The sequence below is a fragment of the Lepidochelys olivacea genome, assembly GCF_965140295.1.
Source record: "Lepidochelys olivacea isolate rLepOli2 genome assembly, chromosome: 4".
Lineage (NCBI taxonomy): Eukaryota > Metazoa > Chordata > Testudines > Cheloniidae > Lepidochelys > Lepidochelys olivacea.
This window is the reverse complement of record NC_140414.1, coordinates 81,067,117-81,093,568: the sequence shown is the minus strand read 5'-3', so window position 1 is coordinate 81,093,568 and position 26,452 is coordinate 81,067,117. Positions and strand designations below refer to the sequence as shown.

General features: G+C 41.3%; 2 protein-coding genes and 1 long non-coding RNA gene across 5 annotated transcripts in view; 1 reads left to right on the top strand and 2 right to left on the bottom strand.

The window, feature by feature from the left end:
• The window catches only part of LOC311520034, an 85,380-nt gene extending 82,649 nt beyond the window's left edge, over window positions 1-2,731 (bottom strand). The window contains exon 1 of the long non-coding RNA XR_014711452.1: window positions 2,602-2,731. This is a non-coding gene — a long non-coding RNA (uncharacterized lncRNA). The remainder of the gene's footprint in view (window positions 1-2,601) is intronic.
• On the top strand, window positions 2,325-11,306 carry SPATA4 (spermatogenesis associated 4). 2 transcript variants are annotated; one of them, XM_084627232.1, is made up of 6 exons: window positions 2,325-2,529; window positions 2,624-3,122; window positions 3,409-3,527; window positions 6,103-6,320; window positions 8,846-8,959; window positions 10,683-11,306. In XM_084627232.1, the coding sequence occupies exons 1-6, from the start codon at window positions 2,429-2,431 to the stop codon at window positions 10,778-10,780; spliced, it is 1,149 nt and encodes a 382-aa protein (XP_084483358.1). In that variant the 5' UTR covers window positions 2,325-2,428; the 3' UTR covers window positions 10,781-11,306. The 2 variants fall into 2 exon arrangements, with proteins under 2 accessions (XP_084483358.1, XP_084483359.1); XM_084627233.1 differs by having other exon boundaries at window positions 2,334-2,529; window positions 2,624-2,753.
• Window positions 11,307-11,461: 155 nt separating this feature from the next.
• The window catches only part of WDR17 (WD repeat domain 17), a 114,800-nt gene continuing 99,809 nt past the window's right edge, over window positions 11,462-26,452 (bottom strand). For both annotated transcript variants that reach the window (XM_084627230.1, XM_084627231.1), the window contains 8 exons: window positions 24,123-24,143; window positions 22,503-22,614; window positions 21,277-21,418; window positions 21,071-21,173; window positions 16,240-16,341; window positions 14,907-15,005; window positions 14,502-14,685; window positions 11,462-13,179 (listed from right to left, as the gene is read on the bottom strand). In XM_084627230.1, coding sequence (XP_084483356.1) covers window positions 13,060-13,179; window positions 14,502-14,685; window positions 14,907-15,005; window positions 16,240-16,341; window positions 21,071-21,173; window positions 21,277-21,418; window positions 22,503-22,614; window positions 24,123-24,143 — 883 coding nt within the window. In that variant the 3' untranslated portion in view covers window positions 11,462-13,059. The remainder of the gene's footprint in view (window positions 13,180-14,501; window positions 14,686-14,906; window positions 15,006-16,239; window positions 16,342-21,070; window positions 21,174-21,276; window positions 21,419-22,502; window positions 22,615-24,122; window positions 24,144-26,452) is intronic.

Sequence of the window (26,452 nt, the reverse complement as noted above, 5' to 3'; positions counted from 1 at the left end):
CAAAACCAAACACCCTAGCCCCACCCCTTCCCCGAGGCCCTGCCCTCTGCTTACTACATTCCCCCTCCCTCGGTGGCTCGCTCTTCCCCATCCTCATTCACTTGCACTAGGATGGGGTAGGGAGCTGGGGTGCAGGAGGGGGTGAGGGCTCCAGCTGGGGTTGCAGGCTCTGGGGTGGGACTGGGGATGAGGAGTTTGGGATGCAGGAGAGGGCTCCAGGCTGGGAGGGTGCGGCTGAGGGATTCAGAATGTGGGAGGGGGCTGTGGGTTGAGGCAGTGGGGTGGAGTGTGGGAGGCGGTATGGCTCTGAGGTGGGGGTATGGGCTCTGGGGTGGGGCCAGGGATGAGGGGTTTGGGGTGTAGGAGGGGGCTCAGGGGGTGGGGATGAGGGATTCGGAATGTGAGAGAGGGCTGCAGGTTGAGGCAGGGGGTTGGGGTGAGGGAGAGGGTGAGGACTCTGGGGTGGGGCCAGGGATGAGGGTTTCAGAGTGTGGGAGGGGCCTCTGGCCTGCGGCACTAGGGTTGGGGGGTAGGGGCGCTGAGGGCTCTAGGCTGGGGGTGCAGGCTCAGAGCTGGGGCCGGGAATGAGGGTTTTGGAGTTCATGAAGGGGCTCTGGGTTTGGGGGGTCAGGGCTGGGGGTTTAGGGCTCAGGGTGGGGTGCGGGCTTACTATGGGCAGCTCCTGGTCAGCAGTGCAGCGGGGGGGCTAAGGCAAGCTTCCTGCCTGTCCTGGGACACTGCACTGTGCCCTGGAAGTGGCTAGCAGGTCCAGGTCCTAGGCAGTGGGGGGGCCCAGCAAGCTTCGTGCACTGTTCTCGCCCACAGGCACCGCCCCCCTCCCGCCCCCCAAACACCCATTGACCGGAACCAGCCAATGGAAGTGTGGAGCTGGTGCTCAGGGAGGGGGCAGCGTGCGGAGCTTCCTGGACCTGCTGGCCGCTTCCAGGGTGTAGCATCGTGCCCCAGGACAGGTAGGGATTAGACTGCCTTAGCCAGGCAGCACCGTTGACCAGATTTTTAATGGCTCGGTTGGCGATGCTGACCAGAACTACCAGGGTCCCTTTTCAATCAGATGTTCCGGTCGAAAACCAGATACCCGGTCACCTACCCTTATGCAGAATTTCCCATTTTCGAAGTTCTGTGCAATCTGCAAACATTAAGCCTGATAATGGAATGACTGATCAATACTGCTGTTATAGCCAGTTAAATATCTAGAAGTAAAAATCAGACAGTGGTCAAGTGTGAGGGGGGAAAATAAATGTAATAGTAGAATCAGAAGGTTAGGAGGAACCGCAAGGGTAATCTAGTCTAACCCCATGCCAAAATGCAGGATTTGTTGTGTCTGAACCATACAAGACATTTTGGACAGAACATAACACCACAGTTGTACAATCAATACACTTTCAAGCCCATTGTCTTTAGTGGGTTTTTTGCTTGTAAAACAATTCAGGATATGGCCTAATTACAAAAAAATCTTGGAATAAGATTGCAAGATCTAAGAAATAAGAAAGGAGATAGTGCAGTAAAACGGCAGAATGTACGTGACTAAGGTGGACAAACACATGGTGAATGGATCCTTAAAAGTGACTAAGTGTCCTTTTCAAAGTCATGATTGTTGGCAGTCAACACGATGCATGTCTTGAGACGAGCCAAAAGGCTAATACTCAGATAAATTGAGTGGGTTAGAGAGAAGAGGTGGATGCACAGATATAATTTTACTAATGGCTGTAAAATCATTAGCTCTTAACCTAGATAGTATTAAAAAAAATCAACTTTTTAATGTTTTTGGATATCTAGCAAAATAAGGGAGAACACTGCAAAGAGACTAAATAGATAGAATCAGATCTCTAGACAGCCGGCATGTGCTTTTGTACCACATCTCAGATGAATTAATGCTGCTATTTCTAGACGCGTAAACACAGTAGCAACTGATCAAGACTAAAACACCCAGAGGAGCTGGTAACTGATGTGCATGACGCTGGTCTGTACAGGGGGGTGCTGTTGGTGCGTACGGGGAGCTCACAGCTAACACCTGGGGCACGGGCACATGACGGTCCGCAGGCGCCTACCTGGGGACCTGTGTGGTAGGATGGCGCCCCCTGGCACGGCCAGTAGAGCGCTAGCCGCCGACTCCGAATAACGTGCTGGTAGCTCAGAGTTTCGTGCAGCCGCTATTGCCGGCCGTCCATTGGCTTCCAGCTACGACCACGGCGCGTGCGCACTCAGGCAAAACTGCTCACGGGTTGCCTGGCGCACGTGCGCGCCCTAGTCATCCTGGGAGAATCTGTGGGCAGTGGGCGGAGTCGAATGAGTCCCCGCCTACTTCCATAGTTTGTGGCGGTTGCTTGGTAACTGGTCAGCAGCTAGAGGACACTGGGAAAGGGGGCCCTATTGCGGCTCGCGGGCAGTCCCAGCCTCTCGCGCCCCTATGTCGTACTCGCACGCCCCCAAGCGCACGGGGCTGCCCCGCGCCGTGCTGAGGTGGCTGCAGAGCCTGGACCTGAGCTTCTTCCCCAGGAACTTCCGACGGTGAGAGGGGGCGGGGCGGGGCAGCTCCGAGCCGGGCGCGGCGCCGCGCGCGCCACCCGCCCTCCGCCTTACCGTTATTGTCGTTATTCTCTAGGGACTTCTCTAACGGCTACCTCATCGCCGAGATCTTCTCCTGGTATTACCCCGAGGACATCCACAGCCACAGCTACGAGAACGGCGCCTCGCTGGCCACCAAGCTCAGCAACTGGTCCCAGCTCGGCCAGGTGAGGGGGCCGCCCCGCCGTGGGGCACGAGCCCGGGCAGCGGCTCGGAGCGGGGACGGTGCGCCTGGTAACGAGCACCCAGCGCTCGAGGTTCCCTTCCGTGCGAACCCTGCCCCGCCATGGCCCCGGGCGCGTCGGGCTCGGAAAGTTGGTGCAGCGATGGCGGCCCCTTGGCGCTCCGCCCCCCTCCCCCAGGTATTGATTGGCCGCGGGAGGAGCCCGGCTGAGCCCGGCACGCTCCGCGGGTCCCTGCGGACAGTCCCGGGGGCCGCTGCCGAGCTCCGCGGGGATGGCGCTGGAGGAACGGACGACACGTCACGCACCTGGCCAGCCCTGGTGACTTGTTCCCGGCGCCGGGCCGTGCGCATGGTGAGGCACCCAAGGTTAAATCTTGGCCTTGCGGTTTTTGTATTGAATTTTTGGTTGAATTTTTGCTCAGTTTAGATTCCAGTTCTCACCCATAATATTGCATATTTTCTTTAATTGCTGTTCCTTTTTGGTTAAGGGGTGAGGGTTTGAGTGGGATTGGATTGGAAGGGGGCTGAGAGAAAACAAAGTGAGTGATCACACGTCAAGTAAATAGCATGGAAGGATAGACCTGTGCCTCTCAACTAATAGGAACTGAAATGCTCTCTGTTTTTATTTTTTGCTATAGTTTTTTTCCAGAAGAAAATTGAAGCCTGTCCAAGAACTAATAGATGGGACAATTCACTGTAAACCGGGAGCAGCAGAAATTTTGGTACAAGACATCTACTCAATGCTGACAAACGGACGGTGGGTGCTATTGTTTACAGAAGCATATTATGTATCAGGTTTTCTGTAAAGGATTCATTTTAGTAGCATATTAATGAGTAGTATCTAAATATTACTCAAAACCTTCAGATTTCTGAAGCCTTGGCGAGAAGTCTACTGGAGTTTTGCCATTGACTTCAGTAGGGCCAGGATCTGATGCCTGCTTCACGAGAGAAATAACATTTAAATTCCTAGTAAACCTTTGCCCACATCACAAAAATCACCACAGTCCTGCTCTGGTTCATTCATTGAAAAAGCAAAGTTGTTTAATTGACAGTGAGGTAATTAGTGTTGTGTATGAAAGCTTACAGAGCACATAGTATTACCTAGGATCTCTTTAAAGTGGTTATCAGCATGCTTCTTAGCAGCCCTGAAATTCACTAAATAAGAATAGTATAAAGAGCAAACCCATTAATAAAACAGATGGTGTTTATAAGTATAAAACCATAAATCCATATGCTCTCCTCCAGTTCTGTGAGCGTAAAGGAGCTTATGCCCACTGAGCTAAACGGGGGGATGTGCAAGAGGGAGTGCTGCTTCTTCAGAACATGCTTAATTTTCCCCAACCCAGCAGAACCCCAATTCTGTGAATGGAGTTGACGATGATCTAGTTCTGCTAGATTCTTAACCCCTCAGCATACCGTGGAACCTTGTGTATGTTACTGTAGACAAAGTGTGTAGCACCTTGTCAAGGTTCCTCCCCCACTCTGAACTCTAGGGTACAGATGTGGGGACCTGCATGAAAAACCTCCTAAGCTTATCTTTACCAGCTTAGGTCAAAACTTCCCCAAGGTACAAAATATTCCACCCGTTGTCCTTGGACTGGCCGCTACCACCACCAAACTAATACTGGTTACTGGGGAAGAGCTGTTTGGACGCGTCCTTCCCCCCAAAATACTTCCCAAAACCTTGCACCCCACTTCCTGGACAAGGTTTGGTAAAAAGCCTCACCAATTTGCCTAGGTGACTACAGACCCAGACCCTTGGATCTTAAGAACAATGAACAATCCTCCCAGCACTTGCACCCCCCCTTTCCTGGGAAATGTTGGATAAAAAGCCTCACCAATTTGCATAGGTGACCACAGACCCAAACCCTTGGATCTGAGAACAATGAAAAAGCATTCAGTTTTCTTACAAGAAGACTTTTAATAAAAAATAGAAATGAAGAAATCCCCCCTGTAAAATCAGGATGGTAGATATCTTACAGGGTAATTAGATTCAAAAACATAGAGAACCCCTCTAGGCAAAACCTTAAGTTACAAAAAAGATACACAGACAGAAATAGTTATTCTATTCAGCACAATTCTTTTCTCAGCCATTTAAAGAAATCATAATCTAACACATACCTAGCTAGATTACTTACTAAAAGTTCTAAGACTTCATTCCTGGTCTATCCCCGACAAAGACAGACTATAGACAGACACACAGACCCTTTGTTTCTCTCCCTCCTCCCAGCTTTTGAAAGTATCTTGTCTCCTCATTGGTCATTTTGGTCAGGTGCCAGCGAGGTTACCTTTAGCTTCTTAACCCTTTACAGGTGAGAGGAGCTTTCCCCTGGCCAGGAAGGATTTCAAAGGGGTTTACCCTTCCCTTTATATTTATGACACACCGACTTACTGCTCTGCAATTTAGAGCTCCGCTGATGAGGGCTACAGCGGCAGCCATAATCAGGGAAGCCACTGTCAGTGTGGTTTCTGGGGCCAGGCAGCAAAATGGTGTTAAGGGAGATTTGTATGGATGCCCCTGATCCCTTCAGTGGATTTCAGAGATATGTGAGTTAAGTGTTACCGTCCACCAAGAGAATTACAAGACAACACAATGAGTTTCTAATAATCAAGCTTTATAAGTTCATATGGCCAAATTCTGCTCTCCACTTTGGCCCCATGACTCACCCTGGTGGCATATAGAGGGCATAAGTGAGCTGCAAGAGAATTTCCCCAGCACGGGAGTGGCATAGGGCTGACATAAGTAGCCTTACATTAGCCTCCCTTGTAGTCCACACCATAGGGGGTTAGCCTGAAGTGCCGATTGCTGTGCAATCTTTAGGCAGATGTGGAGAGTCCTATGCATGTGAACAGCTTTAGTCACATGATTACTTGAGTGAAGTAACTTGCATCAGCAAGTGTCTGCATGTTCGGCTTCCAGGTTAGACAGCTGTAGAAAGCTCTTGGTGCTCTCTGGCTTCAGCTGTGACTTATATGTGTTTTATCATGAATCGGAATGTGAGTGGAGATGGCTCACAGAAGACTTTCTCTTAAGAATGGTCCATACTTTGGAAAAATGTTTGAGAGTTTTGGTTTAGTGGACTGAGCACTAGGAGTTCCTGTGTTCTTTTCCTGGCCGGGACACTGACTTGTCTCTGTGGGTTTGGGCAAATCGCTTATCTCTGTGTCAAGGTTTCCCCATTTATAAATTCCACACAATGGAATTGTAAGAATTCTTTAGTAATATGTAACCAGTATCTTGAAAAGTGTTGAGTATAATAATGTGTTCAGTATTTATTAGTAGTAACGTAACTGACTCATTAACATTTTGCTTTTTTTTTTCTCCCCCCCAGAATTAAAAATATTCAGGATGAGGTTGACTTTACAGACCACTATTATCAGGAGCAGTTACCGATGGTTGCCAGGTCAACAGCTTCAAAGGCTATCAAGAACAACATTAAGCTAACAGAAATAATGATAGAGCCCAACATTAACAAAAATAGACAAAAGGTTAATGCTATCATCAATATGCATATGCAACAGAGACTGGTAGAGAGGGAAGAGAACCCAAGTGAGTGGTTTTTCAAAGCAAGTATAAAAAACTGATGTACATAGTGCAACTGATTGTTTCCCATGTTCACTGTCCTACTTTGTTAGTCTGATGATTGAAAATGGAAAACAGGCAAATATTTGAATGATCTTTGGGCCAAGTCATGCTTGCTTTAACTACAACTTGTCACCCCACTGAAGGTAGTGGAACTATTGGTGTGAGTAACATGAAGAGGATTAGCAACTGCTTAGGAAATTATAAAGAAAACATCATACCACTTTCTGATTACATCATTTGAGGAAACATTTTCAGCCAGTTGCATTCAAAGTGAACAGTGATACTTAGATGATATATTAATATTAGTGATATAATGATGGAATATAGCTGAAATAACAGATAAAGTTTCCACCATTGCCATATTACTTACAAGTGATTCATTCACTTTTTGCCATTCCTTTGCATTAAAAGCTGCTGCTGCCATGATCACTTCTTTAGCTGGCTTAACTCTAAATAGTTTAAGTGTTTCTGGAGCAGAGAGATTTTCCTTGGTACTCCATTGATTTCCTGCTAGTAAAAACATACAAACAGGGAACTATTGAACCTAAGTTTTTCACTTATCAGGTTAATTTAACTTAATTGGACAGTGGGCCTGGGGAATGCGGTGAGTTGGCCCATATTTCAAATGTTCTCAGTAAGCCTTCAAGAGTGGAAGGTGAAATACATACTTTGAGCTTGCTTAACTATTCTGTTTAATTCTTTTTCACTTTTTATGATCTTAGGTGAATTTGCTAAAACGCAGCTGATCTTTACTCTTTGAGGCCCTGATCCTGCAAACACTGACACGTGTTTAACTTTACTACCATAGATCCATAGAGTTTAAGACCAAAAGAAACCATAAGACATCAAGTCTGACCCCCGTGTGTCAAGGGCTGTTAAATTTCTCCCAGTTACCTGTGTATGAAGTGCCATAACTTCTTTGACTAAAGGATATCTTCCAGAAAGGTATCCAGTCGTGATCTGAAGACATCAAGGGATGGAGAATGTACCACTTCCGTTCGTAGTTTGTTCTAATGGTTAACCATCCTTTACTGTTCTAAATATGGCACAAATATTTTTTAATTTGAACTTGGTTGGTTTCAGCTTCCTGGTTCTTATGCCATTTTCCACTACATTAATATCCCTTTTAGTACCTGGTAGTTTCATCTCCTAAAGGTGCTTATACACTGTAACAAGTCACCTCTCAAATCTTCTTTTTGATAAGCTAAACTGCTTGAGCTCTTTATATCACACTGTAAGGCATTTTTTCCATCCCTCAAGTGATTTTTGTGCCTTTTTTCTGCACCCTTTTCAGTTTTTCAACATCTTTTTTAAAATGTGGACAACAGAACTGGTTACAGTATGCCAGAATCAGTCTAACCAAAGCCATATACAGAGGTAACATCACCTCCTTATTCCTACTCCCCACTTTATACATCTGAGGAACACAGTTACTCCCACAGCATCCCACTGGGGCACGGTGACCATGGCACCATGTGGGGGTAGCCTAAGCCCTCTTCCCCTCTCCCCCGGTCACAAGTAAGTGTTTACATGTTCAGTGCCTTAAGCTCTAAGTTAGCTGCTCTAAGCAACATTTTCTAGGAGTATACAGCTAAAGTTTGAAAGTATTACAGGACTCAGATTGATATGGCACAAATGGGAACATCAGTCCGGATTGTCTGTAGAAAAGACACATGGTCAAAATCTGTCTAAATTTAAACTTGTGGGTCAAAAAGTTTGGATTTCTATAATGACAGCAGATATTCTGTGTCAAGTAATAAATGAGAACAAAAAAATAATACTGCTTTTGTTCTTCAAAGTGTTTTATTTAGTTGGCCAAACTCAGCACTAATACACCTGGCTATTCAGAGAAGCACGTTGTAATCTGTTGCAAAACAGCTTCTCATGCTTATTTAAGGATAAGACCTATCTCGGATTAAGGGCTGGTCTACACTGGGAATTTACATCAGCATAGCTACGTTGGTCAGGGGTGTGAAAAATGTACACCCCTGAAAGACATAGCTATGCCAACCAAAACCTGAGTGTACACAGCACTGGATCAAAGGAAGAATTCTTCCATTTACCTAGAAGCTGCCTCTTGGGAAGACAAATTACCCTTGTCAATGGGAGAACCATTCCCATCAGTGTAATGTCTACAGTGGAGCAGATGCAGTTTTGCTGCTGTAGCAGTTTAAGTGTAGACATATCCTTACTCTTCCCACAATGTGATTGCTAAAACATATCATAGCCTCTTAAACAAACAAACAACCCACCACCACATAAACTTATTTTGTGTGTCCCCTTGTGTATAGCTTTTGCAGAATAAAATTACGGTATTTTTTTGCCAGAGCACTTTTTTCTTTTGCTAGAGTTTGTGATGATCTTTGTTTCTTTATTTAGATTTTATAGTTGGGAGTGTCTTTTAAATAAAAAAAATCACTGAAGAATTGTATGAAGGCTATGACTATGTGGACTGTAATGAATGAATGAATTGTAATTGTGTTTTGAAGAGCGGTTTAACATTAAACCAAGCTTGGCAGAGCGTGCAGTTCGTCATCCAGCTGCTGTAGACCCCTCTGGGAGTGTGGTTAACATCAAGAGAGAGAAACTTTCTTTTATATCAAGTAAGCTTTCATTTCAGTCTCTTCCACTGGAGTGTGTTTTTTTTTAAATTTTATTTTACATTGATTACATGGATAAGTGGTCTTTTTACTAAAACTGTTGGACCTTATTAGAAACTAACTACATTGCTTCCACAAAGTTCTTCTGAGCCTCAGTGGCAGCATCTACAGATGCTGCTTATATTTCAGGAGCCGAAATTGCTTTTCTTCCACACCATAGTGTTTTGGCTTATGATTCAGAACTTCCACCATACTTAGTAGCACAGTCTGAAGGCAGTTCCTTCTCCAGTGTAATGGTAACAGATGTTCTTTACTTGCTCCCCAATGGACAAATCCTGCAGTCCTTACTCAAACAGAACTCCCAACGAAGTCAATGGGTATTTTGCCTGAGTAAGAACAGTAGGCCGTGGCCCTGATTGCATAGATAGCCTTTGTATTTATATCTTGAAGGCAGACAGTGAACCTTTGAGAATATTAGTTGAAGCTTTTCCTCACCAAGAAAAAAGTAGTGGATATGTAAAACCCCTAAGAAATTGTAACTAGTTAAATGGAAAAGGTTCCAAGACAGTTTGTATGTTCGAAGGCCACAGTGGACCAGTGTTTAAACTGGTCAGAGCTGTGCAAGTGTGGATACGAGTTGGAAGGAGGTCCAGCAGTTAGAACTCTATTCTAGTACTTAGGAGACAACAGTTCAATTCCCCAATGGTTCAGTTCCAACAAACTTTGTGTGTGATTTTTGGCAGGTCTCTATGTCTGTGGTCCCTGTTTGTGAGGGGAAAAAAACGGGGGTAGTAATGTTATGGTTACAGGACTAGCACCACTTTCTTCCCCTCCATTGTCTGAATGCACCCCTTCAGGTGCAGTGTCTTGTGGGATGAAACTGTGCAGTTCTCCCACTGCCAGATCAGATCCTGGACTCCAGTACCCTGGATCAACCGTGCTTACCCTAACAGGCCCCTTAAGTGGTGGTAGCTTATTCTTGAATTGACCCTTTGAATTCATCTAGTAAACCTCTATCAGACACACATGTAAAGTATAATTGATAAATTATTACAGCTCACCCTCACTTCTGTCACCTAGTACTTTCTGCCTCACAGGGATGTCGTGAGGATAAATATATTGGAGTGATGCCCTCAGATACTATGATAATGGTATTAAATAGTCTAAATGACTTTTGTATCACAGTTCAGCTGTTCTTTGCAATCTCCAATAGAAATGGGAAGTGGATTAGCAGAGTCTCCTAGTGAGTGATTTCATGTGGAATCTTGATCATGGTATTATAGAAGAGTCCAGTAACAAATCTCCTATGATAGTTTGAGGTATACTGTGGTCTGGTCTGCAGTTTTTGTTGAGATTTAACTGTTTTGGTTAGAGGTGTGATTTTTTTTTTTTCTATCAGGATAGCTAAATTTGTCCAGCTCCTAGGATGGCTGCAGTTCTATCAGTCTAAAGGTGCTTATATCAATGGAAATAAGCTATATTGGTATAAGCAACTTTATACCAATTTAACTGCATCCATACTAAGGGGATTGTACAACCAACCGGTTTAACTATATACCAGTATAGCTAAATGGGTACACTCCTTATGTGTAAACAAGACTTGTGGTTGGCAGTTTGAGATAAATTTCATTGTATTGCAAAGGACATGTTTTTATAGTTAAATTGTATGATAATAAATCAGCAGCAAAAGTACATGGGTGCATTATTCAATTGCTTCTTTTCTTAGACCGAGGACGTCCAGAAATCAGAGGCAAAAGTGGCGTTCATTTCAAAGAAATCCAGGTGAAACAAGCTGACAGATGCTCTTTTACTGTGGATGTATAAATGCGGCAGCTCCAGGCACCTAGCCAAAAGGATTCTAACTGAACACTGAAAAAAAGTGTTGAAGAGACCTCAACTTTGAAAACGTACAAGATCAACTTTATCTCTATAATTCTTTGACCATATCCATTGGGAGCGAATTGCCTGATTGGTTTCAGTGTCTGTTAAATTAGAGCATTATTTTCTTCTAGTAAATGCCAAAACAAAGTACATATTGGAAATCTGATGTTTGTGGAAGTGTGACAAGCGAAATCATCACTAAACAAAACAGTATCTAAAATATACATCTCTGTAGTTTCCCCATTGTTAGACAGCTTCCTTCAGTGACTTGCTACCATAGTTGCTTTTACAGGTCAGCCTCCTCCTAGACTTGATTACTTACTAGATTGAATTGTTTTTAATATTTCAAGTTCTTTGTCAGTGAAATTTTCCAATTTACAGATTGCATTGGTGCAAGATGGGTAATGACGATGTGGTCAAACTTTTTGCACATTGTGATGTGATGAGTTGAATAAATTAGACAGTTATACTTGGTGTCCTTTTGTATCTTGAACTATTGTACATGGATTTTTACAATCTTTGATATTAATTTTTAGTAACATATCAAGTAGTTGACATGTTTTTCGTCATTTTGACAAACATGTGACTTTGGTAGAGACATTTTATTAGTTTAACACTTATTACAAGAACATTAAGATTACAAGAGATTTTTTCAGAGCACCTGTTACAGAGTATAAAAGTTGTATGGCTTGAAATATTTTTGCCTGGAAAGCTATAGAGAAATTCAGACACGGTACAGAACAAAACACAATTATTTGAAGGTGAAGACATCAGAAATGTTTTTTTTAATTTAAAGGGGAAATAACTATAGTTGAGCAGTTCTGCTTGACAATGAAATCACATTTTAGCAAACAACCTGAAATTATTTTGGGAAACATTGATGCAGCTATGTTTTGACAGTTGCGACTACATATTGTAACAGTAAATGCACACTTTACAATATTTTGTCTTATGTTTTTTCCCCCACATAGGGTAAGGACTACGTTAAAGCAAAAACAACATAATTTTTGTTCACAAAGACTATTAGCAGACATATTTCTAATGTAAAAAGTGCCCTTTGACTCAATTTTTATACTCTAAACCTAACAATGAAAAAATAATTTATCTTCCTCAGTGTCTAAAGAGGGAATAGATTTGTCTGAGGTTCCACATTAAGGCACAACTTCCACAAATTGATGCAGTTATACTACATATTTATAATTATTTAAAAGATTTAAGTACAGCAGTATAAACCTTCAGTATATTACCAAAGATTTAAAGGATAGAGTGGCAGTTGAGTCAATCCTTCAGATTTCAATTCATTCATGGACATTTGTGTACATAATACTAGACATGAATTAACCATCTAACTAAATAAAGCAATGCCCACATATTTATGTATCAGTTCCTCAATACCATACAATTTTTTACAATCTATACAAAATTAAAAAACAAGAATTTTAATTTACATAATGTATTTCAATAATTTTCATTAAATAAGCTGTTTATTACTTACAAGCTATTTATTAAAAAAATAAGGTTCATAAAACACATTTTAGTGCTCATTTAAAATATAATGGGGGAATGTTAAAGATGGACTTAGAAAATATAATAATTTATCCTAATCTAGATATTCATCAAAATGACTTCTCTTTTCCTGTTAAAGCTTAAATATTTGTTGTATGGAAAGATTTTTTTAATTAAAAATTGAAGTATTTTGACTATGTTGTCATTTAATTTACACTAGCACTCTTTAGAATCACATTTTACTAAGTATTAGATACAAATAAAAGGGAATACAGAATGTATGAAACTCAGCTGTATCTCAGTGGCAATTCATAAAAGCATAAATAAATGCGTACTGATGTATTAAAAATGTCTTATGAATTTCAGTTTCAGCTACCCTAGTATTTTGGTAATGTTCAGATATTTCTTTACTTGCTTTACAATTTGTTCACCAAAATTTACTGAAATATTTTTATGTTGTGTGACATCAGTATTATTGTCTTAAAAAAAAACAACAACCATGGCTGTCAATTATGTAAGGACATTTTTTCTTTGGATTATTATATAACTTTATAAAAATCCATTTTTCATTTTCTCACTTACATTTCGCAAAATTCAAATAACTGTCCTTCAGGAAGAATCAACTGCCATCTTTCTGTCCTTCAACAATCAAGGTTAAATTAATGTTAACCTGCTGGATGTTACTTGTTTTAAGCACTACAGAGGAAAAAGTCTTATCAGAATGGGTTGAGTCGTATTCCTGTTCCTAATGGTGAGAAGGGATTCACTTTGGCCCACATCAAAGCATCATTCAGTGAAATAGCTGATTTTCCATCTTCAAGGAAAAACACTGGACCCTGTGAATGTTCGAGGGGAGGAAAAAGATACACATCATGTCCCCATACTTCCAGAAGAGATGCAGTCTAGCAAATGCACATTTTTACTTCATCTGATATGAAAATGAATCGAGAATACAATGCTAATTTATGTGATAGCTACAGCCACATTAAAAAGTTATACCTGTTGTAATCAAGTCTGATTAAAACTGTCATACTCAATTTATAATGCTATACTTATCAGGTAAACAGATGTGTCCTAAAAATCTGCAAGCCCAAATTTCATATTTCCTAAATTCCTGAGTTAGATACATTTTAAAATAATAATTCTGTCATATTTACAAACTATCTTATCATTAATGAATTCTTCCTGTGTGGCTATTGAGTATGTATACTCTCCTGTTGTCATAATTACTTCACCTCTCTGAGCAGCAGTAGCTATGTCAGTGGGAGAGCTTGTCACTCGGGGGGGGAGGGGTAGCTTTTTCACACCCCTGAGTGACTTACGTTATACCAAAGTAAGCGCTGGAGTGTACAAGCCCAGAGTGTCTTCAAATTGCAGCATGGTCTGGAGAAACATGCCTGGCAGAATTGAGAGTCTCTGTTTCCCTATCTGTAAAAATGGCAATAATAATGATACGTACCTCACAGGGATGTAGTGAGGATTAAAATACGTTAACTACTTTGATCACAAAGCACTGTATATGTGATAAATGTAATTGAAAGCTGATTGTCATGTTTGAAAGTGTATCCGTTATATTATTAAATTATGGGGAGACGACGAGAACTGTCCTCTGAAGGATCACTGATGTATGTTTTTAATTCATGTAATGGCTCCTGGGTACTATAGTGGTTGGCATTCTAGAAATGCACATTATAACACAACACATTAAGGACAGTGTGAAGTCTAAAATAAAACTTTAATTGTTTTCAAGTCAAACCACGGTAAGGTTGGCAATAGGTCACATACATTAAAAATGAGAGAGCATGTGCTAAGAGAAATTTCTATTCCTTATACAGACTAAAAACTTTTGACTGCTCCAATTGGGGATTTCAAACATTTTTTCCTCCTGAATTTTTTCTTTTCTCTCTGTATAGCCTACTGTAGTTAAGACAGTGTCCTTCAAGACAAAATGGCAGCTTTTGCCAGTGCAGGGTACTCGAGCAATATTCCAACAATATTCCCCTTCCTCAGAGGTTTTCTTTTGAGAATGCTGCAAGCCTCAACAATTTTCAATTTTTATTCCACCTCTTCACTTGAAAACAATTGGTTTGACTCTTTAAAGTAATTGTTATTTTATTAAGTATTCCAAAAAAAGCACTCAGGCTCCATAAAATGGTACCTGTATCCTTAACCCTGTCAAACAAGAGATGTGAACATCTGAGTGACTAGGAAGATTAGACCCAGTGACGTAATCCAGTCCAATAATTCCTTTAAGAGGTTCTTCTTTTATTCGTGATACCAATGTTGAATAAACCATTCTCTGTGATTCGGATGGAAGGGTATATGACAATTCATCAGTAGATCTGTGAGTAAAATATATTTCATTTTAAGCTATGCATTTCATTTGCAGTATACCTCAAGATGAACAAAAACAATATTATTTCAAAATGAAGTATCTTAATTTTTATATAAATTGACATATTCATACTCTACAAAGAAAAAATGGGATAAAACATTTTATTTACAATGAGCATATTTAAATCATAGTAATTTCTATTATGATAACTTTACATTTCACACATACTTGTTGACTAACTGAGTACAAGCTCTCCAAGCATCTAGTTCCTCAGAAAGCTGTTCAATTTTCAGGGGTACAGATACCTCCCTTCGTTTTAAAAGCTGACTAAAAAAAGAAATAAAAATGAATTAAGATATCTTCCTACAGAAAACATTTAAATCAAGAAAATATACATTGTTAGAATTGAAGGGAAAATAAACTAGAAATTAGCAGTATCAATCTGTCTGAGTAAATGTTGAATTGACCATAAAATTGGATATTTTTGCTATACCACTAGAGTTAAATTTATGAATGATTAGTTTTTATATTTTCACATATAATTATCTTAATTTAATGGCAGAGTTTTCCTTTGAGGCCTATATTTTAAGGCTGTATATGCTTTTTTTAAAATGACATTTACTGAATCTTATAGGAATTGTGTGTCTTGGTACTGACTGATGTATGCTGAAATGATAAATACAATATCTGAGGATGTTGGACGGCTAAGTGGGTCAGAGTAATGTGATTTTGCACAATATCTGAAACAACCTTGTCTTGACTGAGTACTTGTGGACATAGGAATTTTCAGAAAACTAACACTGGACCTAATTTTACATATACCAGAGCAAGAAAAGAGGGACAGCTTTTCAATTTACTCAGTCCCTGATTCTACAAGCATGCATGTACTTATGTTTAAGCATATATCCAGGGCCATTTGACTTTACTGGGACATCTCGTGCTTATGTGCTTTGTTGGATTGGAGCATAAAAAGCTATGAGGTCAGATTATGGTGGATTTTATAGGTCTTGCAGGGTCAGGCTAAAGAAATACAGCTTTAGATGGTCCTTGTTCTTCTGAAACCTATATGGCTTCTGTGAGTCCCAGGACGCCTCAGAGCTTGATGTCTGAATTGCCACAAATAGGTTATTACCTACCTATTTTTCCTTAGCTTCTTGTTTCTATTATAAAAGAGAATATCTCATCCTGTTATTATTTCTCAAATCAATTTCAGTCAAATAAAATTACAAAGTACAATTGATAACTTATGATAAAGCAAGGACAAGATCTAGAATATCTATCTACTTATAAAAACAATCTTTTCTTTCAGGACAATCTTTTCTTTCACACAGTTTGACTGAGGCCCAAATTCTGCTTTCAGGCTGACCCTTGTGCCTGTGTGATGCAAGAAGCCAATAGAGCTCTGGGTGAGCACAGGAGTAAATCCACATGAGCTCATTGCAAGAATGGGACTTTAGATTGATAAGCTTCTGGGGATAGGGGCTCTCTTACTATGTACCATAATCCTGACCAAGGCTTCTGGGTGCTACTGCAGTGCAAGTAGGTAAATAATTAATATTACCTTGTGTATTCATAAAGTGCAGGTACAATGCTAGCATACTGTCTTCTAATAGCAAGTAAAGCACCAATGTAACCAGACAATATCAGCAGCTCATTCCGAACTCTAAAAACAGAAAAGGATCAAAAGTAATCAGAGTTTTTCAATCATCTGTAGAAACTTTAAACAGACTATTACTCTACTAAATAATTTAAAATATTGCTTGATCTGTGTATTTCTGTAGGGAATGTGTGTGCTGCCTGGTTGATTACATTTAAGTTCTAAACCAGATAACTGTAAACTACATTTCATGTGCTAAACACCGATTCCATTTATTGATTTTTATTTTTTTCTCATACTTCAGAATAAAAGGCGCCACACATGGACTCTGAGCATTTTCAGTTGTTTAAAATAACAAACTCAAGTAAAAATTTCAGACAGCTCACTCCTTTCAGTAGGCTGCAGCTCCACATACAAACAGTATCATCCTCACATATTAGTTAGTACTTCAGTCCTCTCCTCAAAAGCAGGGGCCATGGTTACCGGGCAAGTTGCACTTTAGATCCCTTTTAGTTCCTCTTGGTGCATCCCTTCCTGACAGGCCTGGCTCCCCTGCACCCGTCTCCAGGGTGGAATCCAGTGTTCCAGTCACTTTGGAACTGGATCTCTAGGTTGCAACATCTCTTTCTCAAGAGTGTTAATATGACAGGGTCAACTGGGTTTGGCACCTGTAAACTCTTTACCTCCAGGAGCCTGCAACAGCAGTCACTAAAAGTGACAAAAACAGCTTCTTCGAAAGAAATCATAACATATTCATTCACTCAAAAGGTACAGATTATGCAGAGCAAAGGGTAAAAACGAAGGTCTATATGTATATTTCCCCTTACCTAACTCTTAACATTTCCTTACAAGCTTTGATAAATTCATTAATCTTGGGGTTAGGAGAAACAGCCTGCTTGCTGCAGAGTCTCCCTCTATCAGAGATTCTCCACCAGGCAGCCTTTGATATTTCACACCTCCCCTTCTTTGTTCCACCAGGGTCTTTTAGACCAGCGTTGCTCAATGACCAGTCAGTCTGTGGAGTGGCGCCAGTCCCTAAAATCTCCCTGACACAGTTTAGAAAGGCAGCAAGATGGTCCCTGGTATCAAAAAGGTTGAGAAACACTGTTTTAGACTATGTCTACACTACAGTAAAACACCAGTGGCTCGCCTGGGTCAGCTCACTTGGGCTCACAGGGCTCAGGCTGCAAGGCTATAAAATTGCAGTGTAGATGTCCAGGCTCAGGTTGCAGTTCAGACTGTGGTGTCACACCCCAAGGGCCCCCACCCCCCCAGGGGGTCCCCTGGGGGAGGCAGATCAGCATTGTATATTGCTAACACTGTTGCAAGCATCGTAGGGCAATTTGGGAAGGGTCAAAGGTGTGAGTGGGGAGTGAAAGATTCTTTTGCAGGCTGCGAGAGGCCAAAGGGGGAAGGAGAAAGAGAGCAGAGAACAAGTTAACTCAACACTTCGGCTAGCTCAGTCCAAAAATAAAACGCTGGCTCCAGCTCAAGGCCACAGCACACAACCAACGCTCGGCGGCCTGCCAAGAAAGATGGGGAGGGAGCCTAAATTCCAACTCCAACCAGCCACAAAAAAAGAAAAATTCAACTGCATAAACCTGCAGTGGCTGCAAAACCAAGCAAAACAGTGAAGGCCAACAAAAAATAAAACTAATGTAGTGTCCCTAAAGCTAGGATGTTTTTAAAAAACCAAAAAAGCCACCAAAGGCTGTCTCGGACTGGTACGAAAAGCTCAGGGGAGCAAAAGTCCTGAACCAAAATGCCCCAAAAAATCCTAAGGTTTAAAACCCTCCTAAGAGCTGAAGCAAGTTGAAGATTGGCAGCGAACCCTAAACAACCTGTGCGCACAGGCCAGAACTCCTGTCCATCCTTCCCCCTCTTCTTCTAACGTTACATCCAGGCCTGGCCAGCCTCGGGTAGTGAGGGTGTGAGTATGAAAGTGGGTTAGGGGCACTAACGCTTTCTTCCTTCCTCTAAGTGACGTGGGGAGCACCCATCACTCTCCGCTGTTATTTTATTATTTTATCAATAAAACTTTAAAACTCAGTTGCTTAATGTGCTCGGTCATCTTCCCCCCCGCCCCCAACAATCCTGTGGCCTCAGCCTAATCACCTGATGCCTCAGGCAGATTGGTAACAAAAATCTGTCACAGTGGGTCCCTCCCCCGTTGCAGGGTCCCAGACCCCATGGTCCAGTCTGAGCCTGAACATCTACAATTTGCTGCAATTTTATAGCCCTGCAACAAGCTGCAATTTTATAGCCCTGCAGCCTGAGCCCTGCAAGCCCAAGTTAGCTGCCACAGGCCAGCTGTGGGTGTCTGACTGCAGCATAGACAAACTCTTAAAGGTTTAGTATTCCCTTTGATTGTAGGGTTAGGTCTGGGAAATGTAATCCTGGTTAGCCTGGATGGAGGCATGCAGGGGCATTCCCCAATTAATAGCTTCCCCTGTTATTCCCTGAAGGAGCCTTTTCTCTATCATTGTTTTGTTTCCTATTTGCTTCCCCCCACAAAAGCTTCCTCTGATTTTATGCAGTCAGGCAGGATAATGTCAATTAGGCAAACTGAATGCATTATATCATATTTATAACCAATAATAAAACTCCCTTATTCTCTAAACCAGGCAAAACATTTAGGCTTTGTCTACACAACACAGCTACACGGCCATGTCGTTAAAAGTTGGGCAGTGTAAACACTGTTTGTCGGCACTTTGCTGACAAAATACTTCCACCCCCTAGGAGCGGAGTTCACGGTGTTGACAGGAGAGCGCTTCTGCCGACAACGAGCTGTTTGCACTGCCACTTGCCGCTGCAACTTTTGTCTTTCATGGGGGCTTTTTTAAGCACCTGTGAACGGCAAAAGTTTTGTCATTCAATTGGCAGTGTAGACAGAGCGTTAGGCACTGCAGGGTACTCCTTAAGTTCTTAAATCCAGGCAGTTCAGACCAGCAGCAGGAGGGCATACCAGATCCCTGGGGCTCTTATGGAAAATGCTCTCTCTGTTACGCAGATTTACCATCAGTGTCTCTGGTGATCCTGCTTGCAACAGTGGCTTTGTCTACACTGGCAAGTGAATGACAAAACTTTTGTCGTTCAGACGTGTTAAGAAAACACTCCTCCCCCCCCACCTCCCCTCCAAAAGACAAAAGTTTTGTCAAGGAAAAGCGCCAACGTGAAGAGCACTTTGTTGGCAAGAGCGCTCTCCTGCCAACAAAGCTACTGCCGCTCGTTGGGGGTGGAAGATTTGTGTTGGCAGGAAAGCTCTCTCTTGCTGACAAAAAACAGCTACACTGCGTGCGCGCCTTTTAACAGCTCAGCTTCTAACAGCACAGCTGTGTCGCTAAAAGCTGCGTAGTGCAGACAAAGCCAGTGTATCCTGGAAACAGAGGTGCTCAGCTACACTCTGACCATTTAAGGCTTTATAAGTTCAAGCCAACACCTTAAAATCTATCTGCAGAGCCACGTGCTCTCTACAGAATGGTCTAGTTATCAACCAGACAGCTACCTTCTGCACCAGTTCCAGCTGCCTATTAAATTTAAGATGTATCCCCCACAGACTGCACTGGGATAGTCTAACCTTGCAGTGACACAGGCATGAATGATAGTAGCTATATCTGAATCTGAAAGAGTATGTCGTACTCATCTGGCCAGACGTAGATAGTAAAACACCTTTTTGATCATGACAGTCACTTCTAAATGCAATCTTTGGTCTAGCCAGACTCTAGTTATTTAACAATGGCAGCTGAACACCCACCTCTTTGGTGCAAATCAAATCTCCACTAACTCTTTGGGTTGTTTCTCTCAACCTACCAGCATCAACTGTCTTGTCTGGATTGAGCCTCAGCCAGCTTGCTCTCATCCATTCCCCAATTTCACCTGAACCCTGCATTAGTCTCAACAGCTCCAGCTTGATCATTTGAGTTGGAGACAAACTTTAAGGTCATTAGCCTGAAAATAATACCATCTGCTTCTCTTCACTAACTCCTTCAATAGACCAAATATACACATTGATACAAGAGGGGCAATAAGATGGAATCCTGCAGGACCCAACAAGAGAGTGCCCTTACAGTTGACAAATAATTGCCTATTACAACTCTTTGGGTCTTCTCAGCCAAGAAAAAGCAATCTCCACCCCAGCAATTCCTGCCTCAGACCAAAGATGGGTCAGCAACACTTCATGATCAGCAGTTTTAAAGGCAGCTGACAGATCTAGAAGTTAGCAAGAATACCTGATCATTGTTACCACAAAGGGAAAATTAAATGCAAGAAGTGCAGCCTGTGTACTAAACCTAGGTTTATACCCATTTTGACTAGAGTGTCAATGAGTTCTGAGGAAGCTAGATATTGTGATAGTGGTCTCACCACAACCTTCTCGATAACTACCCAAAATAGGGAATGCACAGGTTGTGGCCTGAAGTTCTCCCAACACCTTTGTCAATTCAGTGAAACTCAACCAGAGAAGATCTTGCATTTGTCCCTTCAAGATCCTGCTCTGCTACTACAGATGCAGATAGGTTGGCCTGAATCTGAATTTAGGACCTAACCTTCAGTCCCAACATTTGCAAAACACCCATTGGCTCAAAGGAAGTTTGCCCATGTTAAGGCTGATGGATTAGATCATATGGTTGTATTTGTTATTTTTATTCAGGTGTCTAAGCTGAGAGCTATGTTGTAAAGATATCCAAGTGATTGCTAGCTGTAGGAAAGAAGCAGAACACGACTGTAAACAAGGAGAAAGAGTAATCTTTAAAAAAGAGGGAAGCTTCAGTTTTATAATCACGGGAAACATACTCACTCACTACATTTATGCAGCACTAATCTTTCAGTGCGTATACAGCTTAGAAGATCAAGAAAGGGACACACTGAATCCAAAGTCCAATCTGAGCTACTAATTTGTTCTGTTGAAAAATACAAACAAAAAATGAAAATGGTAAATACCAAGCAGAAAGAAGCCAAACAAATGACTACATTGAGATCAGGTTCTTCCATTCATAAGCCTACCTTTAATATACTGAATGCCAACAGGAAGGGCTTCTTCTGGTTCTGTACTTAACAAATAGTATTTTATGGTTTCAAATATGTCTCCATTTGCCTGAGCAGTCTCTGCTAGCTGCATACATTCTTCTACACCTGGTAGATTACACTAGAAAACAAAGGTTTTACACAAGAAATAAATAGTTTTGTTTGAACATGGTAAGGTTCAAGAAACTATGGAAGTTCCCATAAAGCATAACAAAAACAGATTTTCTCTGATATGAAGAAAAGATCATTCTCTTTATTTAAATGTAATAAAGATTGTTTTCACGGACATGTAACTCACCACTAGGAGAGTACACTTTGATCCCGTGTACAGGGATGCATACTGGTAGAGTCAGTATGCCAAATGCCTGGTGAATGTCAGCCTCAGTGTCTCAGAACTTTGTGAGGTCTTTCTGTGACAAACCTTTTGTCTAAGAAGTGACTAGATGAGTAGTCTGAGTCAAAAGTAAAGTAGTCAGAGGAGGCAGACTCTTCCAGGCTGCAGAGGAAGTCTGCCAGGCAAAGGAGCCAGTGGGCACCAGACGCAGTACCACAGAGATCAGGGTAGTGGGGGAAGGAGGCATTCTTTAATATGACTTCAGAGACAAGGAGACTATAAGCCCTATTTACAGATGACTCTTATGACCATGAGCAATTGGAAACATTCTGCACTGGGGGGAATCCGGATTCTTATAGAGTTGGCCTTAGTCTGCTACTGCACACATAATAAGAACAGCCACCACCAAGCTCTAATCATCAGCAGATTTCCAAATGCTTAATAGAGAAGGAAAATCCCATTATTCTCATTTTATAAATGTGGAAACTGAGACACGGAGAAGTGAACGTGAATTACCCACAGTCACCCAGCAGGCCAGCAGCAAAGCTGGGAATAGAACCTACGTCTCCTGAGTCCCAGTCCAGTCTGATGGTCACTACATCAAACTGCCTTTATAGCATACCAGAAACCAAATACACATTTCTTATTGTGCATAAACTGATGGTAAAAGTATTATGCAGATTAAACAGAACAAAAATGGATATGAGAGATGATAATACAACATATTATTGGGGCCAAATTCATGCTAGGAATGAATTTGTCCTTAAGTGTTATGAATTTATCTACATATTAAGAAACAAATCAATACAAACATTTACTTGAATAGTAAAATGAGGGGTTTTTTTTATTAATAAAAGCCCCTTAAATGTACCTTTTCATGTAGGTCATTTATCTCTGCTGTGGATCCAGGATAGAAGGCACATAGCTTTACTAACTGCAGTTCATTATTGGGAATCATCATGAGAAGATCTGCTGCCAAGTCCCTGTGCAAACAGAAAATGTGGCAGTTACTCTCAATGACATGTAATGGTGGAGATGCAGTGTCAGAGGTAGGACTGTTTTCTTTATACTCGCCTTTCCTCTTACACTGAAGAAATATGTGTTGTTGCTAGGGAAATGGAAAAGGGTGATCAGTCCAGTAAGCCTACATTATTAGTGTGATACATGAGGCTTATAAAGAGAGTACTGCCTCTTTTTGCCCTAGTTCAACTCCAGGAAGTTGGTAAGGTGCAAAGCTCCCAGAACTTCATGAAATCAACATTAGTCAGCACTAAAGCTCACTGAAAAGTGTCTTGTAATTACAAGATGGGATTTTAAAACAGGAAACAGGGACACATTTTCAGCCCAGTGCACATGGATTTGCCGTTTACAAGAATCTCACTGCTGAAAATACACCCTCTATTATTTTTACTTCATCTTACATAAAATAGCTTATAGGGAATATTTATTTATAAAATAATTAACACAGCAAAATTTTTAAATAGTTATTTTATGTGCCCAATACTTCCTTATCCTGGCTCCTGCTCTTTCCCCAGTTTTCTGTGCCTGTTCCTTGCACCAATACAAGCACCAAATAGGCACTCCTCCAGGTCTGAACAACACTTCACTTGTTACCCAGGGAATAGGAGCTGTTAGCCATAAAATTTAGCTCTCTTCATCAGCAGAGCTATCTCTGACTGATGTTCCTGAGTCTACGATCCCCACATTTGTTTTGCCAGTAATTGTAAATATTCATTAATTAGGCCAGAATCGAATACACAGGAACTGAAACAGGAGTGACACCTTTGGGAAATATGGGGAAATGCACAATTTAGCCTCAAGCAAATGCAGATTGAGGCCGTTCTCCACACATACACATTTCCACAGAGTATCAAGTATATGTCTGTATAAGGACAGTTACCATCTGCCAAAGAGCATAATGCACCTGGAGGTGAAGCAAGGGTGCCATTCATTCCCTGCACTCTAACTCATATTGGAGAAAAGGACCATTTAGGTTCAAATGCTCCTCAAATAGGGTGCAATGTCTTCTTGTTGAATTTTCGCACTATATACTTTGATGGGGCCAGGGAAGCTGGCATGTCCTAGTCATTATTCTGCCATTTTCTTATCACTCCCTTCCATTGAGGGGTGCGTTTTCATTTTCCAGCTCTACCTGATTTAGAATAGTTCTAATACCTTTAAGATATGACCCTAAATGTACATTCAGTTAAAAACAGAGAGACAGAGTGATACAAATCCCTATATTTTTATTCTTCTAATGTGTTTACTCTTCACTTGCAGAGTTATGTGGTCACTTGAAAATGTTAGTGAATTGTTGCTTTACAAACAACTTCTACCCATCTACCGTTTTACAAAACATTTATATACATATTTTATCAACACTAGAAAAAAACAAAGAAACTTATACTTTAAGATTATTTTTAGCCTATGCCAAAATCATAGCGCTTCAATGGATTTTTTAGAATCTCTCTCTTTAGAAACAACAAAGTACCTGTATCCAAGAGATGGAAAGCTAAAAGGAAGATATTGAAACAGTAATGAGCAAAAAAAAAAAAAAGTTTTTGTTTACTAAATAGGGGACAAATTACTGAACAAACAGCACAACCATTCCAACAACCAGATAAATTTGGCTTTGTGAAACAGCAGCATCAAATTACACCAATGGCTTGATTCTAACCCCCGCTGCAAAATTGAATCAACAAGCTATTTGGAATATCAGCTTGTGTCATTCAACATATAACAGTTAATTTTCCAAGATATACAGAAGCCATACCCAGAATGCAATCTTTGTGGAATCCTGAAATGGCTTTCAAGATCAGTTCCTAAAAACTATTTCCATAACATAGTTTTGCCGGCATGTGCTGGCCTAACCAGGGAAAAACTGTTTTTAAAAAAGTTGGTAGAAGTCAGTTGAGACCATACATTGAAAACAACTGTTTAATACAAAGGTCTCTGTCATCCAAAACTGTGTTACCTGAAATGTTTTTCAAGAACCAATCTTGAAAAGAAATTCAGGATCTAGCAAAAATAGTGCAACTGAGGCCAGTGAAGTAGGAGTTAAGCTTTCAATAAATAAATATTATTAGGATTCATCTACGGGAAAGAAGTGCCATTTTAGGAGTGGTAGGAGGTGATGGGCACAAACCAAAACTAAGCTGACATTATCAAACATTCAAAATAATTTTCCCAATATATTTTGTGTTTGTTTTTGAGAGAATACCACTGGACGAATGTATAGTAAAATGTTCCATCAATAACCTATTCTGTGGCCTGCGTTGTGCAGGAGGTCAGACTAGATGACCATAATGGTCCCTTCTGACCTAAATATCTATGAATCTATGAATTATAAGTTAATCAGGGATCTTCCAGTATTCTGAGAAATGCACTATAGCAAAAGAAGAGTGCTTCAGAAGAACAGTGGGTATTTCTAAATTTAGACTGAGTTATGGAAAAGTAAAGATTTCTAATGGTAAAGGGAGTTCCATATATGTTAGAGCAGCCAGGATTTCTGCTTCTCACTATAATGAGATATAGGTATAGCATAGGTATTTACTATTGCTATTTTGTACTATCTGAAAGGGGTGGTGAACTGTGTTGCAGCAATCTCTGTCTAAAAATTTGTGCAACAACTGTAATTCTGAACACTGAGTTTACAAAGACTGTATAATGTATACACAACTGTTGTCCCGGTAATATTGACAAGCGTTGGTTGTATTAACTGGGATGAGGTCTTTAGCTCAATGCAATGGTTTCTTCTAAGGGCTTGTCTATATGAACAATTAGATGTGGCAACATGGGGTGTGAATCTACCCTGCTACCCTTCTGTGGTCTAACTGCTCCTGTGAACCCTGCTGACATGCATTAAGAGTTTGTTAGAGTGCTTTCAGCTAGTCCCATTTCAAAGCAGACTAGATCAAAGTGCTCTAATGAACTGCTAATGTGAATCTTAGTCTCTAAAGTGCCACAAGTACTCCTTTTCTTTTTGCGAATACAGACTAACACGGCTGTTACTCTGAAACAGGGTACATACAGTTAGACCTCAGCAGGCGAGTGCAGAATAGATTCAGAGACTCAGCTTTTAGTAGTCTAATTGTTTGTGTAGACAACCCCTAAGTGTGCATGGGAAAGTTACAAAGTGTTACAATTGTACCATTTCATCTATCTTCCTAATTCTATCTGCAGTGTTTCCTGTTCAGAAGTTACACAAAAGCAACTGTGCCCAAAATGATGGTGTGTCCTACAGAATAAGAATAATCAGGAATCTCAGGCCTGGTCTACTCTAAGGGTGGGGGGAAGATCGATCAAAGTTACACAACTTCAGCTACATGAATAACATAGCTGAAGTCGACGTACTTAGATCTACTTACCGCGGTGTCTTCACTGCGGTAAGTCAACTGCTTACACTCCCCCGTCGACTCTGCCTGCGCCTCTGGCTCCGGTGGAGCACCAGAGTCGACAGGAGAGCGCCCAGCGGTCAATTTATCGCATCTTCACTAGATGCGATAAATCGACCCCTGCTGGATCGATTGCTCCGGAGGTAAGTGTAGACGTGCCCTTAGAATGCAGGGATTCAACTACTATTGTAAGATGTGTTGTATGTGGACATGCCAGAACAGTTTTGTCAAAATTTTTGCTGTGCTGACATGCCAAACCATTGTAAAGACAAGAGCCATAAACCAATCATTTTATGCAATCAATGTTCCTGCAACGGTTTCTTTGATTAAACTAGACCTATTCTCCTGTGGAAAGGAGGTCAACTAGGCTACTCTTGGTGTATCTCTAACTGCGTGATCAAATACCAACTTTGACAACAAAACGAAA